This window comes from Oncorhynchus masou, unplaced genomic scaffold (assembly GCF_036934945.1).
Source record: "Oncorhynchus masou masou isolate Uvic2021 unplaced genomic scaffold, UVic_Omas_1.1 unplaced_scaffold_987, whole genome shotgun sequence".
Taxonomy (NCBI): domain Eukaryota; kingdom Metazoa; phylum Chordata; class Actinopteri; order Salmoniformes; family Salmonidae; genus Oncorhynchus; species Oncorhynchus masou.
Genome location: NW_027016388.1, coordinates 59,595 through 76,643, shown reverse-complemented (window position 1 = coordinate 76,643; position 17,049 = coordinate 59,595). Strand labels below are relative to the sequence as shown.

Below are 17,049 nucleotides of genomic sequence, written 5' to 3'. Positions count from 1 at the left end.
ACAGTATGAATGGTTCTTATGGTTGTATTCAGTTCTTCATATTAGATCTGACAGTATGAATGGTTCTTATGGGCTGAGTGCCTGGAGTGTTTTTGAATGACTCCAGTCAGGAGTTCTCTGACCCTGTGATGTCACTAGCACATTAAGAACATTCATCTTAAGATAGCCAGGTGAGACAACCACATATCACCGTAAATACATTTCTCACCAATTTGTCAGTGTCACATTATTATTATTATTTGTATTTTTTTTTGGGGGGGGGGGGGGTACTCTTTAAAGACGTAGGTGTTTCAGACCATTTCGGGCAGTTAATCAGAGACTCTGCTTCATTGTCATCAGAGGGAAGCTGGTGCCAGGACAGAGAAGTGCTTTGACTGGGCTGAGAGGGAGCTTGACCTCCTGTAGCAGTGGGACGGCTACCATGAAATTGGTAAGAAAAAGGGGTCAAATTCACAGAAGAATAAATAAAAAAAAAAGTTGAAATAAAAACATAAATGAGGTATAAATTTGCTAAAATTTCTAAAAACCTGTTTTCGGTTTAACATTGTGGGGTATTGTGTTTATATTGACGAGGGAAAAATTAATGTAATACATTATCAAATAAGGCTGTAATGTAACAAAATGTGGGATAAGTCAAGGGGTCTTGAATAATGCCCTGTATATGATTCAAACTACAGATGTAAGGTTCAGAAGTGGTAAACACAATGGCATAATTGTGGTTCATGCTCTACAACATCCGCAGAGTACGCCCCTGCCTCACACAGGAAGCGGCGCAGGTCCTAATCCAGGCACTTGTCATCTCCCGTCTGGATTACTGCAACTCGCTGTTGGCTGGGCTCCCTGCCTGTGCCATTAAACCCCTACAACTCATCCAGAACGCACGCAGCCCGTCTGGTGTTCAACCTTCCCAAGTTCTCTCAGGTGACCCCGCTCCTCCGCTCTCTCCACTGGCTTCCAGTTGAATTTGCATCCGCTACAAGACCATGGTGCTTGCCTACGGAGCTGTGAGGGGAACGGCACCGCAGTACCTCCAGGCTCTGATCAGGCCCTACACCCAAACAAGGGCACTGCGTTCATCCACCTCTGGCCTGCTGGCCTCCCTACCACTGAGGAAGTACAGTTCCGCTCAGCCCAGTCAAAACTGTTCGCTGCTCTGGCCCCCCAATGGTGGAACAAACTCCCTCACGACGCCAGGACAGCGGAGTCAATCACCACCTTCCGGAGACACCTGAAACCCCACCTCTTCAAGGAATACCTAGGATAGGATAAAGCAATCCTTCTCACCCCCCCCCTTAAATGATTTAGATGCACTATTGTAAAGTGGCTGTTCCACTGATGTCAGAAGGTGAATTCACCAATTTGTAAGTCTCTCTGGATAAGAGCGTCTGCTAAATGACTTAAATGTAAATGTAAAATGCATGTCCAATGGTTCTCTGTATTAGTATTATCCACATTTAAAACAACTAGGAAGAGCAAGAGGACTGTATTAGTTTGTAACACATCTTGGTAGAGCAGTGGTTATCTCTATTAGTATTTTCTCTGTTAGTTTACCAACATTAAAACACCTAGGTAGAGCAGTGGTTATCTCTATTAGTATTATCTCTATATTAGTATTACCAACATTAAAACACCTAGGTAGAGCAGTGGTTATCTCTATTAGTATTATCTCTATATTAGTATTACCAACAGCAGAGAGGACAGAGCATGTGGCTTTGCAACACAGGCGTTTCATCTCCACACTGGGATGATTTTAACAGTGCAACGGCACACAGGCCTCATGCCTCTCAGGTAGGAGGGTACCAGAAATAAATGAATAAAAAACACTAAACTAATGAAGGAGCACACAGGGCACAGAAGGAGCACACAGTCACCAACAATATATCCCTGACGTCAATACTTTCAACTGGCTCAGATCGCTGTTACAGTACAGCGCCACCAAATTACATTTATTAAGTAACCATCTGTCTTATGTAACCATAACGTAACATATCACACTATTTTGAGAGTCTGATTTATATTTACTACGTCACATCTAGTCTATGAGACGAGGCTGCTCCTTGACCTACATTATAAACACGCAGATCAAGAGGTGTGTTTTCCCTTCAGCATCTCACCCACCTCACAGCATGAATCTGAAATGGTTAACTTTGGTTGTAAGTGATGGGAAAAAATCAGACTCAAAGGCAATTACTTGAAAATTAAATGGATATTTTATTTACAAACTTGATGATAAATATTATTCAAAATATATTTTTAAGTGACTTTGCTATGGGGCCGTCAATGGGAGTTGGGCCGTGCTTCAGCTGAACTGCAGTACGGAAAATGCCCTCTGAGCACAGTGGAAAGCATGCTAAAAGACTGGAAGCCTGGCCCCTTGATCCGAGAAGGGTGTAATTGCAGACCGCAATTAGGGGCGTGCTCTGATATCGGGTGTTTCATGATATCAAGTGTACACCAATTGATGCTCACCATTGGTCCGTGGCCGTTTCTTTTGCGTTGGGGACAACAGTTGTTGAGAATGGTTGAATTTTAGCTATGCCTAAACTTAACCCTTTTCCTAACCTTAATCTCAGTCTCCTAACCAGCGTTATTTATCATAACCTGCCACGTTAGTTATCCTCACCTGCATGGTAAACAAATCCCTAACCCTCACTCTTTTCCTAACCTTAACCTCAGTCTCCTAACCTCCACTTTAATTGTCCTAACCTGCCACTTTAATTATCCTAACCTGTTATGTTTGCTTTGTGCCAAGTTAAAAAAAATATATATATATAAAGTGTCCATCAGTTTCATGACACCGAAACTGACCAATGTCATGTATCAATGTTTATTATATCAGGGAACATCCACATCAAGAAACTGTACAGTAGTTCTCCTACTGGGAGGCGCGGGAAACAGTTTAAAGAGCGATTGGTGCTGAGGACGCTTTGGCAATGGATGGCCCGCAGCCTGTTGAGATTTATAATGTCGTTTACCAGTTGAAGGATACCGATAGTAAATAGTAATTGTTCGTGCGGCTGAAAGGTTTTTGGGAGTTCAGGAATTAGGAAAAAGTACCAATTGTCATACTTGAGTTAAAGTTAAGATACTTGAGTCAATGAAAAGGTGGAAGCCACCCAGTAAAATACTACTTGAGTAAAAGTCTCAAATTATTTGGTTTGACATATACATAAGTATCAAAGGTAAAAGTATAAATAATTTCAAATTCATTATATTTAGCGAAATAGACAGCACGCTTTTCTTGTAGTTTAAATGTACGGATAGTCAGGGGCACACTCCAACACAGACAAAGCGTGCGTTCCTAAATTCGCTCTGGCTGTATACTACGATTTCAGAGCACTCTGGTCTGAGTGCCAGAGGGCAGAATAATTGATGAAAAACAAACGCTCAACGTCCCCTGAATACCGCCGGTGTCAGTAAATGTCGGCAAAAAAAGCGTGATTAATTAAATTGTTGCCTGAAAGCACAGTTAACGTCACCAATGCTCTGGATAACATGAACACAGCCTAACCAGCTCTGCTAAGGCGAGTAAAATGGTCAGAGTTCTCTCATTTGTACTGGAAGTAGCAAGCAAGCTAGCCAATGTTAACCAGTTATCTTGGATGCTTGACTGCCGTTGTGAGGTCAGAACGCTTGAATCAACCCTCCTCCTCCGCCAGAGCGTCCAGTGTGGCTCTGAACACTCCGAGAGCGATACGAACTGACAGTCTGACAACGCTCTGAATTTACGAACGACCAAGCGCACTCTGGCACTCCATATTGAATTTAAGATCACATCCATAATTTAAAAACAAAGTATTTGTGTTTGGTGAGTCCGACAAATCAGATGCAGTAGGGATGCGCAAATTGAAAAAATTCCTGCCCTCATTCAAAATGTAACGAGAACTTTTGGGTGTCAGGGAAAATGTATGGAGTTAAAAGTACATTATTTTCTTTATGAATGTAGTGGAGTAAAAGTGGAAGTTGTCAAAAAATATCAAAAGTAAAGTACAGATACTCCCAAAAACCACTTTTGTGACACTTAAATATTTGTACTTAAGTACTTTACACCACTGATTGCAGAATACTGACTGAAGATGTTCCTCCCTACGAGGCCCATGAGACTGTGTAGGGATGTGATTTGAATAGGACTGTGACTGAAGGAGTGGGATGTTGTTATTTATCTATTTAGGTATTTTGTTTTGAGGTCGTTGTTCCCCCTCCCCTTTTCCGCAAAGGAAATGTATTTTCTTCTACAGTTTACTAACCTTACAGTAGGTGGCGGCAGACACGTTATATTTGTGTAAATGTCAGTACACCAGAGAACAAGATGACGCTGATGCACTGTCGTAGTGGGGAACAGGAAGTTCCGGGTCGAAACGACAGAACTGTGTTGTTTTGTCGATAGTGGTTGTGTCCGTTTCAAATGTATCATTGTAGGTATGTAATAGCATGTTTAAACTTGCTAATGTCGAGAGAATATATAATACGATAGGTAACAAATCAGTCAATGTATTATCACGTTTGGTAATGGTTTTAATTGTATGTGTTATTTTGGAGTCAAACCGAGTGAGTGTTTAACGTGATTAAAACATATTTTACAAGTCACATAACTAGACTTTGGGTTTATCTGAGTGTATGTACATAATTTCGTCAAAGTAATTTCATAAAGATTCCACTTATTTGAGGTCGTTTTTACATGTTCTTGGTTTTGTGTAAAATGTTGTTTATGAGCTGGTAAATAGCCTCGTCCGAACCATCCTGTTCTCGCGAGTTTACATGCACTGTTTCGTTAATGAAAGCTCGCGAGAACAGGATGGTTCGGACGAGGCAAGTGGCGGCTTCAACGGTTTCGGTCGTCTTTCTAGGAGTTTGCTCGTGGTGAAATGGCGACATGAGGCTGTGTGATGGAGTGTCAAAATAGAGGGAAGCTAACTGAAGTTATCCTTCACCATTTGGAGAGAGAGGCCAACTGCATGGAATGGCGTCGATTAATGCGATGAATCGGTTCACGGTTCCATGGAGGACCAAGTGTCTGCGGGTTTTCGCTCCACCCTTGTACTTGATTTAATGAATTAAGGTGACTAATTAGAAAGGAACTCCTCTCATCTGATTATCTAGGTTTTAATTGAAATGGAAAAAAAAAAACCTGCTGTTCAATAGAATGAGTTTGACACCCCTGAAACAATGGAACTTGAGAGTTTGAGATGCAACAGCTGTGCTGGAATGCGATCAATGTGGGGGACAGTTCTGATGATATTGAGCGGGAGGATGAGGGCCTAGTATGTGAATGTTCTGTAGTGGGAAGACATAGGAAGAACAGAGATATTGATACTGGAAGCAGGGGCGCATGTAGTATAGTAACTCGAACCCAAGGTAGGGAGCTAGAGTAATAATGTGTTAGTGGAAAGTTGGGATGGTGTTTGAGGAGACCACAGGGCCTCATTCACACCCTGATTAACCAAGGCCATAAAAAGAGGTGAAGTTAAACTGGGATGCAGCCGTGTAAATGAGAACTTGTTCTGAACTAGCCTACCTGGTTAAATAAAGGTGAAATAAAACATTGAAAGTGGTAGATTGTTAATGTCTCTGGGCTGGTCAGGTTCAGCAAGGGAAGATTCTTCAATTGGAAAATCATAATGGGACAAAGCTCAGAAGCCATGACCCTGGAGCTGATGCTACATTGAAGGGAGTAATAATCTCTGAGGTGATGATATTGTTAAAGAACATCCCAGGAAAGGCTAAAGAAGTCCAGGTGGAAGGTTTTGAAATTGTTCCTTAGCTTCAATGTCAGTGAACCATGTTTCAGATGTCACAAAGGCTGTAGCCAGTGCAGGTGTAGAAGCACAGTGGCTAGGAAAACTCCCAAGAAAGGCCAGAACCTGGAAGAAACCTGAGAGGAACTGATGGAGATATTTATTTTTAAAGCAGGTCATAGATGACCAAGAAGTTAAATAATAAAAGATCAAATGTTCATAGTGACCAGAGGTGTTAATAGGTTTTGTCCTCAGGAGTAAATGTCAGTTGGCTTTTCATTAGCCGATCATTGAGAGTTTCTCTTTGCCCTGCTGTCTCAATCAGAGAGTTGAAAACAGTAGGTCTGGGACAGGTAGCACGTCCGGTGAACAGGTCAGGGTTCCATAGCAGAACAGTTGAAACTGGATCAGCAACGGTGAATCATCACAGTGTTTTTAAATGCCAAAGAATGGGACATGTAGCTGTTGAGTGAAAAGATGTGCCAAGTGTGGTGGGGAACATGATTACAGTGAATGTTGGAGCAATGTGACCAAGGAAGTGTTGCAATTGTGGGGAGGACACACAGAGCAGCATTTGGTGGATGCCAGGTGCAGATCATATGAGATGCTCAGAGATATAGAATCTGTCATGATGTATCATATGCAGAGGCTGTAAGGCAGACTGGTGGAACTACAGTGCAGACTGATGGAGCTTCCATGGCTGGTCCCGTAGTAAGAGGACCTACTGTCAGACTGATGGAGCTTCCATGGCTGGTCCCGTAGTAAGATGACCTACTGTCAGACTGATGGACCCATGGCTGGTCCCGTACCTACTGTCAGACTGATGGAGCTTCCATGGCTGGTCCCGTAGTAAGAGGACCTACTGTCAGACTGATGGAGCTTCCATGGCTGGTACCGTAGTAAGAGGACCTACTGTCAGAACTGGTCTTTCTACTATTCCTGACATGGTTTCGAGGCCTGTTCAGAAATCTTGTGCCCATAAATGTGCTGTGACAAAGGATGCTTTAATTGTGAATAAAATTTGCTTCATTGCATTCATTGGTAAGCTTATCAACATCTTGGATTGTGTAAAGCAGGAATACTAGGTTGAAAGTTATCTTGTAAACTGCAGCAGAGTTGTTGGGGGTAACAGATGTTACTGTTGGTATGGTTTTTGATAAACTGGATAACCTGGGGGTGGATTGTCTCAGCATGATTTAAACCCCGATGTTTGCAAACACAGAAAGGGATCCATTGATATAGTTTATTGGGGGGTGTGGGAGGGTTTTTGGGGAAGGGGAGGGTGTGGTAGAAGTTAATAGGGATTTCTTGGTTTATTTTCTTAGTACTGAATTAGACAGACATGGACCTTAAACATTTGTTTGTGGATCTCCATGATACCATAGGAGGTCTGCATCAACGGACTTCAGTGCAGGTAGTGCCTCATCAGAGAGAGAACATTTCAGTTGCTCTACAGTTTTGAAGCTGAATGTAATGATTATCAGTTCTGGAGGACTGCAGTCATGTGTAGTAATATTCAGACACATTCAGTTGTTTCTATATTTATCTATAATTCTGGGTTTTCACACGGGGCTTCAAGTAAATAAATATTAGTGCCTGAAAAAGTCATTGAATTTGACTTGCCACTGTACGACCCCATATAATTCTTAATATGGTGTGAATGGGAAATACATTTGGTTTTTGTGAGTGAAATAATACAGTGAAGACAAGGTTATTCATAAAATAGTACATAGTGCTGCCTGAAACATACTGCAATCTTGTACTAAATGGTTTTTGAGTCATTTATGCATTTATGTGAATTTAGGAAATCTACTATAGATTAAGTGCACTTATGTTGTGCAATTTAAAATGTGCACTTTGTGTCTAACATGAATTAATATTTTGTCAAGGATTAGCTACCTGATCGACTGAAATGAGATAATTGAACATGAAAAAGTAGAAAATATTTTTACAGAATAAAGTGCCTGAACTGTCAAGAAAATAACTTTTGTGTCCCTTTGTCTTTATTATTACAGACCGACTCAGATTAAGTCTGAGGCCGGTAACATCAACAGTGAGGACAATCCCAGCCTGCCACTCTCCTTCCACACTGAGTCCAAACCTACAGTCACTGGGTCCTGATTGTGACAGTGGAGTCCAGTTTGCACTGCAGGATCCAGAGATGGCATCAGTGAAGCTGGAAGACTGCAGTCAAACAGTGGAACTGAATGCCAACATTAAAGATGAAGAAGAGGAAGAGAAGATTAGGACAACTGTTAGTCATGGTAAGAGCTGGTTCTATCTATAAGTTATCTTCATATATTAGACCTCCATAAGTTATGACCAGTCTATTGCTTGGTTGAATTCTGTAATTCTGACATCACACATCCCTGAACAACTCAAGACTTCACAGTGAAGCAAAAACTATTTAAACTTGTAACACCTACCTTTCCCCACACATTGTCTCAAAAACGTTGAACATTTTTAATACCCTCAATCACCAAGTTAGGCATACCTCATTTCAAAATAGGCCATGGCATCATCACTGTCAATATTGAATTATAATTTTTTTACTGCACAGAATATCAGATCTCAACAACGATTGGAGAAGTGTTGAACATAACCAGTAGACTACCACATCCTGATGACTTATATGTGATACATATATATTTAATATGTCAAGTTGTAGAAACATATCAAGGATGATCAATGGAAACAGGATGCATCTGAACTGAATTTTGAGTCTGTCTTGTTTTTCAGTTTAAAATTTGTATAAATTTACCAACATTTCTAAACCTGTTTTGGCTTTGTCATTATGGGGTATTGTGTGTAGTTTGCGGAGGATATTTTTAAATTTAATTTTAGAATAAGGCTGTAACATATCAATGTGGAAAAAGTCAAGGGGTCTGAATACTTTCCGAGGGCACTGTCAGACCCCTTCCCATTTTTCCATTTTGGTACGTTACAGCCTTATTCTAAAATTGATGACATGTTTTTCCTCGTCAATCTACACACAATACCCCATAATGACAAAGCCAAAACAGGTTTTCAGAAATTCTTGCAAATGTAAAAAACGAAACAATGATAAGAATTGCTTATTTATGTAAGTTTTCAGACCCTTTGCTATGAGATGATCCTTCAGATGTTTCTACAACTTGCAGTCCACCTGTGGTAAATTCAATTGATTGGACATGACTTGGACAGGCACACACCTGTCTATGTCAGGTCTCACAGTTGACAGTGGATGTCAAATTAAAAACCAAGTCATGAGGTGGAAGGATTTGTCCGTAGAGCTCCGTGACAGGATTGTGTCGGCACAGATCTGGAGACCGGTACCAAAACATTTCTGCAGCATTAAAGGTCCCCAACAACACAGAGGCCTCCATCATTCTTCAATGGAAGAAGTTTGGAACCACCAAGACTCTTCCTAGAGCTGGCCACCCGGCCAAACTGAGCAATCGGGAGAGAATGGCCTTGGTTAGGGAGGTGGCCAAGAACCCGATGGTTCTTCTGTCAGAGCTCCAGAGTTCCTCTATGGAGATGAGAGAATCTTCCAGAAGGACAACCATCTCTGCAGGACTCCACTAATCATGCCTTTATGGTAGAGTGCCCAGACGGAAGCCACTGCTCAGTAAAAGGCACAGGACAGTCCGCCTGGAGTTTGTCAAATGGCACCTAAAGGATTCTGACCATGAGAAACAAGATTCTCTGGTCCGATGAAACCAAGATTGAACTCTTTGGCCTGAATGCCAAGCGTCATGTCTGGAGCAAACCTGGCACCATCCCTACGGCGAAGCATGGTGGTGGCAGCAGCATGCTGTGGGGATGTTTTTCAGCGGCAGGGACTGGGTGATTAGTCAGGATCAAGGGACAGATGAACCTAGCAAAGTTTTGAGAGATCCTTGATGAAAACCTACTTGAGAGCTGTCGGGACCTCAGACTGGGGTGAAGGTTCACCTTCCAACAGGACAATGACCCTAAGCACACAGCCAAGACAATGTGGGAGTGGCTTCGGTACAAGTCTCTGAATGTCATAGAGTGGCCCAGCCAGAGCCCGGACTTGAACCCGATCAAACATCTCTGGAGAGACCTGAAAATAGTTTTGCAGAGATGCTCCCCATCCAACTTGGCAGAGCTTGAAAGGATCTGCAGAGAAGAATGGGAGAAACTTCCTAAATACAGGTGTTTCAAGCTTGTAGCTTCATACCCAACAAGACTCAAGGCTGTAATCGCTGCCTATGGTGCTTCAACTAACTATTGTGTTAAGGGTCTGAATACTTACGTAAATGTAATATTTCAGTTATTTCTAAAAACCTGTTTTTGCCCTTGTCATTATGGGGTATTGTGATGCCATTATGGGGTATTGTGATGTCATTATGGGTTATTCTGATGTCATTATTGGGGTATTTTTTTGTAGATTGATGAGAAGAAGGAAAAAAATGAATTAATCAATTTTAGCATAAGGCTGTAATTTAAGAAGATGTGGAAGAAAAGCAAGGGGTCTGAATACTTTCTGAATGCATTGTAGATCTTGTTTCATGCTACTGACACTTGTATGGATGTCTCCAGTATTGCCAGCATTTGTTTTATTCACTGGGCTATCTGGAGTGCTCAGAGTTTAGACTAAAGAAGTGAAGTAGACAAACTGCCAGTGTTTTTGAAGTTCTATGAAATGAGTCTGTGTAGTTACTAACCCTTGTGATATTGAGTGTAGGATGATATGGCTCATCATTTTCACCACTTTTGCCTCTTAGTGTTTGACTCCTACCCAGTTTTAGAATAGTTTGATTCCCCTTCCCATACAGTTTACTGAAATGAATACATACACTACCGTTGAAAAATTTCGGGTCACTTAGAAATGTCCTTGTTTTTGAAAGAAACGTTTTTGAAAAATTGTCCATTAAAATAAATTTGAATTGACCATTTATACAGTGTAGATGTTGTTAATATTGTAAATTACTATTGTAGCTGGAAGCGGGGAAAAAAATGGAATATCTACATACAGTGGGGCAAAAAAGTATTTAGTCAGCCAGCAATTGTGCAAGTTCTCCCACTTAAGAAGATGAGCGATGCCTGTAATTTTCATCATAGGTACACTTCAACTATGACAGACAAAATGAGGAAAAGAAATCCAGAAAATCACATTGTAGGATTTTTAATGAATTTATTTGCAAATTATGTGGAAAATAAGTATTTGGTCACCAACAAACAAGCAAGATTTCTGGCTCTCACAGACCTGTAACTTCTTCTTTAAGAGGCTCCTCTGTCCTCGACTCGTTACTTGTATTAATGGCACCTGTTTGAACTTGTTATCAGTATAAAAAACACCTGTCCACAACCTCAAACAGTCACACTCCAAACTCCACTATGGCCAAGACCAAAGAGCTGTCAAAGGACTCCAGAAACAAAATTGTAGACCTGCACCAGGCTGGGAAGACTGAATCTGCAATATGTAAGTTGCTAGAAGTTTGCTATAGAACATCTGGATGATCCAGAAGAAGATTGGGAGAATGTCATATGGTCAGATGAAACCAAAATATAACTTTTTTGGTAAAAACTCAACTCGTCGTGTTTGGAGGACAAAGAATGCTGAGTTGCATCCAAAGAACACCATACCTACTGTGAAGCATGGGGGTGGAAACATCATGCTTTGGGGCTGTTTTTCTGCAAAGGGACCAGGATGACTGACCCGTGTAAAGGAAAAAATAAATGGGGCCATGTATCGTGAGATTTTGAGTGAAAACCTCTTTCCATCAGCAAGGGCATTGAAGATGAAACATGGCTGGGTCTTTCAGCATGACAATGATCCCAAACACACCGCCCGGGCAACGAAGGAGTGGCTTCGTAAGAAGCATTTCAAGGTCCTGGAGTGGCCTAGCCAGTCTCCAGATCTCAACCCCATAGAAAATCTTTGGAGGGAGTTGAAAGTCCGTGTTGCCCAGCAACAGACCCAAAACATCACTGCTCTAGAGGAGATCTGCATGTAGGAATGGGCCAAAATACCTGCAACAGTGTGTGAAAACCTTGTGAAGACTTACAGAAAACGTTTGACCTCTGTCATTGCCAACAAAGGGTATATAACAAAGTATTGAGAAACTTTTGTTATTGACCAAATACTTATTTTCCACCATACTTTGCAAATAAATTCATTAAAAATCCTAAATGTGATTTTTCTGGATTTTTCCCCCTCATTTTGTCTGTCATAGTTGAAGTTTACCTATGATTAAAATTACAGGCCACTCTCATCTTTTTAAGTGGGAGAACTTGCACAATTGGTGGTTGACTAAATACTTTTTTGCCCCACTGTATCTTCTGAGATTTTTGGAAATAAATATGAACTTTATCGAACAAAACATGTACGTGTAACATGAAGTCCTATGAGTGTCATCTGATGAAGATCATCAAAGGTTAGTGATTAATTTGAGCTCTATTTCTGCTTTTTGTGACCCCTCTCTTTGGCTGGAAAAATGTTTTTCATGTTAAGTGCTGACCTAACATGATCTCATGGTATGCTCTCGTCGTAAAGCCTTTTTGAAATCGGACACTGTGGTGGGATTAACAAAAAGTTTATCTTTAAAATGGTGTATAATACTTGTATGTTTGAGGAATTTTAATTATGAGATTTCTGTTTGAATTTGGAGCCCTGCACTTTCACTGGCTGTTGTCAAATCGATCCCGTTAACAGGATTTCAGCCCGTCTCATCCCTAAGAATGTAAAAGGGCTTCATAAAATACATTTGATTGACGTGTATATCACACCAACTGACTGGTTCTTCTGATGTTCACACAGGAGACCATGTTGAGACATTCTCTACATCCAGAGAGCATCAGCAGGAAGATCAGAGAGCTAAGAGGTCTCATCACTGCCCACATTGTGAAGACATTTTCCCATTTCAATCAAAGCTAAAAATGCACCTAAAAATACACACAGGAGAGAAGCCTTATTCCTGCTCTGACTGTGGAAAATGCTTTAAAACATCAACTCAGCTAAAAGTTCATCAGAGAACACACACAGGAGAGAAGCCTTATTCCTGCTCTGACTGTGGAAAACGTTTTAAAACATCAACTCAGCTAAAAGTTCATCAGAAGACGCACACAGGAGAGAAGCCTTACGTCTGCTCTGACTGTGGAAAATGTTTTAAAACATCAAATAAGTTTAAAGTTCATCAGAGAACACACACAGGTGAGAAGCCTTTCTTCTGCCCTGACTGTGGAACTAGTTTCTCTCATCTTTCTCACTTAAAATCACATGAACGTATACATACAGGAGAGAAGCCATACTCCTGCTCTGACTGTGGAAAAAAATTTAAAACGTCAAATGAGCTAAAAGTTCACCAGAGAACACACACAGGAGAGAAGCCTTTCTTCTGCCCTGACTGTGGAACAAGTTTCTCTCATCTTTCTAACTTAAAATCACATGAACGTATACATACAGGAGAGAAGCCTTACATCTGCTCTGACTGTGGGGCAAGTTTCTCTCGTCTGGACACCTTAAAAACACACCAACGTATACACACAGGAGAGAAGCCTTACTCCTGCTCTGACTGTGGAAAATGCTTCACAACGTTAACTGATCTAAAAGTTCATCAGAGAACACACACAGGAGAGAAGCCTTATTCCTGCTCTTACTGTGGAAAATGTTTTAAAACATCAACTCAGTTAAAAGTTCATCATAGAACACACACAGGCGTGGAGCCTTACGTCTTCTCTGACTGTGGAAAATGTTTCACAACATCAACTGATCTAAAAGTTCATCAGAGAACACACATAGGAGAGAAGCGTTATTCCTGCTCTGACTGTGGAAAATGTTTTAAAACATCAAAAGAGCTAAAAGTTCATCAGAGATCACACACAGGAGAGAAGCCTTATTCCTGCTCTTACTGTGGAAAATGTTTTAAAACATCAAATAAGCTTAAAGTTCACCAGAGAACACACACAGGAGAGAAGCCTTACGTCTGCTCTGACTGTGGAACTACTTTCTCGCAACTTTCCAACTTAAAATCACATGAACGTATACATACAGGGGAGAAGCCATACTCCTGCTCTGACTGTGGAAAATGCTTCAAAACATCTACTAAGCTAAAAGTTCATCATAGAACATGTGCATTTGAGCATTAGAAAAGTCTTACTCCTGTTCTGACTGTGGGGTGAGTTTCTCTCAACTGGATACCTTAAAAACACACCAACATATACACAGTGGTGAAGATTTACTCCTGCTCTGTGGAAGGGTGGGCGTGTAACTCAAACTTCTAGCCAAAGGCTGCTATGTTTAGAATCTCATCAAGGAGGATTGTAGCATTTTAGCTAATTAGCAACTTTGCAACTTCTTACGACTACTTACTACTTTTTAGCTATTACTTAGCATGTTAGCTTAGCATGCAACTACTAAGTATGTCAGGTAACCTTTCCCCTAAAACCATTTAACCCCTCACCCCTAACCTAGCTAACCTTAGCAACAACAAATTGGAATTCGTAACATATTGTATGAATAGCAATGCGTAGAATAACATAAGAATTGTAATTCGTAACATACGATACAATTCATTATTATACTGAACCACAATCTAAATGCAACAATTACAAAGATTTATAGTTCGTATAATGAAATCAGTCATTTTAAATAAATGAGGCCCTAATCTATGGATTTCACATGACTGGGCAGGGGCTCAGCCATGGGTGGGACTTGGAAGGGCATAGGCCCACTTGGGATCCAGGCCCAGCCAAACAGCATAAGTTTTTTCCCCACAAAAGGTCTATATTACAGACATAAATACTACTCAGTATACATAAATACTACCCCCCCCCCCCCCGTGGTTACATGAGGCCGGTTGGATGTACTGCCAAATGGTAGAGATATTAATATTGAGTTCTCTGGCAACAGCTCTGGTGGACATTCCTGCATTCATCATGACAATTGCACATTCCCTAATCTTGAGACATCTGTGTTGTGTGGCCTTTTATTGTCCCCCAGTACAAGTTGTAATGATAATGCTGTTTTATCAGCATCGTGATGTGCCACACCTGTCAGGTGGATGGATTATCTTGACAATGGCTGAAATGCTCACTAACAGTATATATAAACAAAGTTGTGCACAACATTTGCTTTTTGTGCACATGGAACATTGTTGGATTTTTTAAATTTCAGCTCATGAAACCAACATTTTAAATGTTTAGTTTATATTGGTAGTCCAATGTTATGTAACGTAATGGAGTGGCACGGATGTTTTTTGTATCATATAAACGTTTTGCTCTGAGACCAGGTTGTCCCTCTGCAGTATTCTGTGTGAAGGAGCTCGTAGATACTTTTTTTATTGAACCTTTACTTAACTTGGCAAGTCAGTTCTTAATTCTTACTTACAATGATGGCCAAGGAACAGTGGGTTAACTGCCTTGTTCAGAGGCAGAACGACAGATTTTTACCTTGTCAGCTCGGGGATTCGATCTTGCAACCAATGCTCTAACCACGAGGCCACCTTCCGCCCCTAACATGTATCAGATAGAGATGGTATGATGATCACTTTTCACCATAAATTTGGGGGGATTCGTTTACAACTTTATTTAATGATACACCGTTTATGAAATTAATCCATGTGTTTATTAATGGTCTTTAAAACTAGATTAGTTATTTTAGTTACTGATCATGAATGTGTTGGATAACTGCATTGAAGCAAACTTTTTTGATCTGCCAATGAAAAATAAAGTTACATGAATATGTACTGGTATGAATATGTACTGGTCAACCTCTTCTTCTCTTTATTATTCAGTTCTTCATATTAGATCTGATATGAATGGTTCTTATGGTTGTATTCAGTTCTTCATATTAGATCTGACAGTATGAATGGTTCTTATGGTTGTATTCAGTTCTTCATATTAGATCTGACAGTATGAATGGTTCTTATGGTTGTATTCAGTTCTTCATATTAGATTCTGACAGTCATTTAATGATCTGACAGTTATGAATGGGTTGTATTCAGTTCTTCATATTAGATCTGACAGTATGAATGGTTCTTATGGTTGTATTCAGTTCTTCATATTAGATCTGACAGTATGAATGGTTCTTATGGTTGTATTCAGTTCTTCATATTAGATCTGACAGTATGAATGGTTCTTATGGGCTGAGTGCCTGGATGAATGTTTTTGTATGACTACAGTCAGGAGTTCTCTCTGACCCTGTGATGTCACCAGCACATTAAGTACATTCATCTTAAGATAGCCAGGTGAGACAACCACATATCACAGTAAATACATTTCTCCTCAATTTGTCAGTGTCACATTATTATTATTATTATTTGTATTTTTTTTTTGGGGGGGGGGTACTCTTTAAAGACGTAGGTGTTTCAGACCATTTCGGGCAGTTATTCAGAGACTCTGCTTCATTGTCATCAGAGGGAAGCTGGTGCCACCATTGGGGTGCCAGGACAGAGAAGTGCTTTGACTGGGCTGAGAGGGAGCTTGACCTCCTGTAGCAGTGGGACGGCTACCATGAAATTGGTGAGAAAAAGGGGTCAAATTCACAAAAAAAAAAAAAAAATAAAGTTGAAATAAAAACATAAATGAGGTATAAATTTGCTAAAATTTCTAAAAACCTGTTTTCGGTTTAACATTAGGGGGGTATTGTGTTTATATTGACGAGGGAAAAATTAATGTAATACATTTTCAAATAAGGCTGTAACGTAACAAAATGTGGGATAAGTCAAGGGGTCTTGAATAATGCCCTGTATATGATTCAAACTACAGATGTAAGGTTCTGAAGTGGTAAACACAATGGCATAATGGAAAATGCATGTCCAATGGTTCTCTGTATTAGTATTATCCACATTTAAAACAACTAGGTAGAGCAGAGAGGACAGAGCATGTGGCTTTGTAACACATCTTGGTAGAGCAGTGGTTATCTCTATTAGTATTTTCTCTATATTAGTATTACCAACATTAAAACACCTAGGTAGAGCAGTGGTTATCTCTATTAGTATTATCTCTATATTAGTATTACCAACATTAAAACACCTAGGTAGAGCAGTGGTTATCTCTATTAGTATTATCTCTATATTAGTATTACCAACAGCAGAGAGGACAGACCATGTGGCTTTGCAACACACAGGTGTTTCATCTCCACACTGGGATGATTTTAACAGTGCAACGGCACACAGGCCTCATGCCTCTCAGGTAGGAGGGTACCAGAAATAAATGAATAAAAAACACTAAACTAATGAAGGAGCACACAGGGCCACAGCACTTCAGGAGCACACAGTCACCAACAATATATCCCTGACGTCAATACTTTCAACTGGCTCAGATCGCTGTTACAGTACAGCGCCACCAAATTACATTTATTAAG

General features: G+C 40.4%; 1 protein-coding gene across 1 annotated transcript; it reads left to right on the top strand.

Annotated features, from left to right (window-relative positions):
* The first annotated feature begins 4,356 nt into the window (after positions 1-4,356).
* Positions 4,357-15,436, top strand: LOC135538592 (oocyte zinc finger protein XlCOF6-like). Its single transcript, XM_064964485.1, has 3 exons — positions 4,357-4,415; positions 7,751-7,999; positions 12,505-15,436. Exons 1-3 carry the CDS (start codon positions 4,406-4,408, stop codon positions 13,830-13,832), a joined length of 1,587 nt encoding a protein of 528 aa, XP_064820557.1. The 5' UTR covers positions 4,357-4,405; the 3' UTR covers positions 13,833-15,436.
* The last annotated feature ends 1,613 nt before the right edge of the window (positions 15,437-17,049 follow it).

Coding starts and splice junctions, on each gene's coding strand:
- LOC135538592 (XM_064964485.1), top strand. Junction 8,000..12,504: donor TAGGACAACTGTTAGTCATG/GTAAGAGCTGGT, acceptor ATGTTCACACAG/GAGACCATGTTGAGACATTC.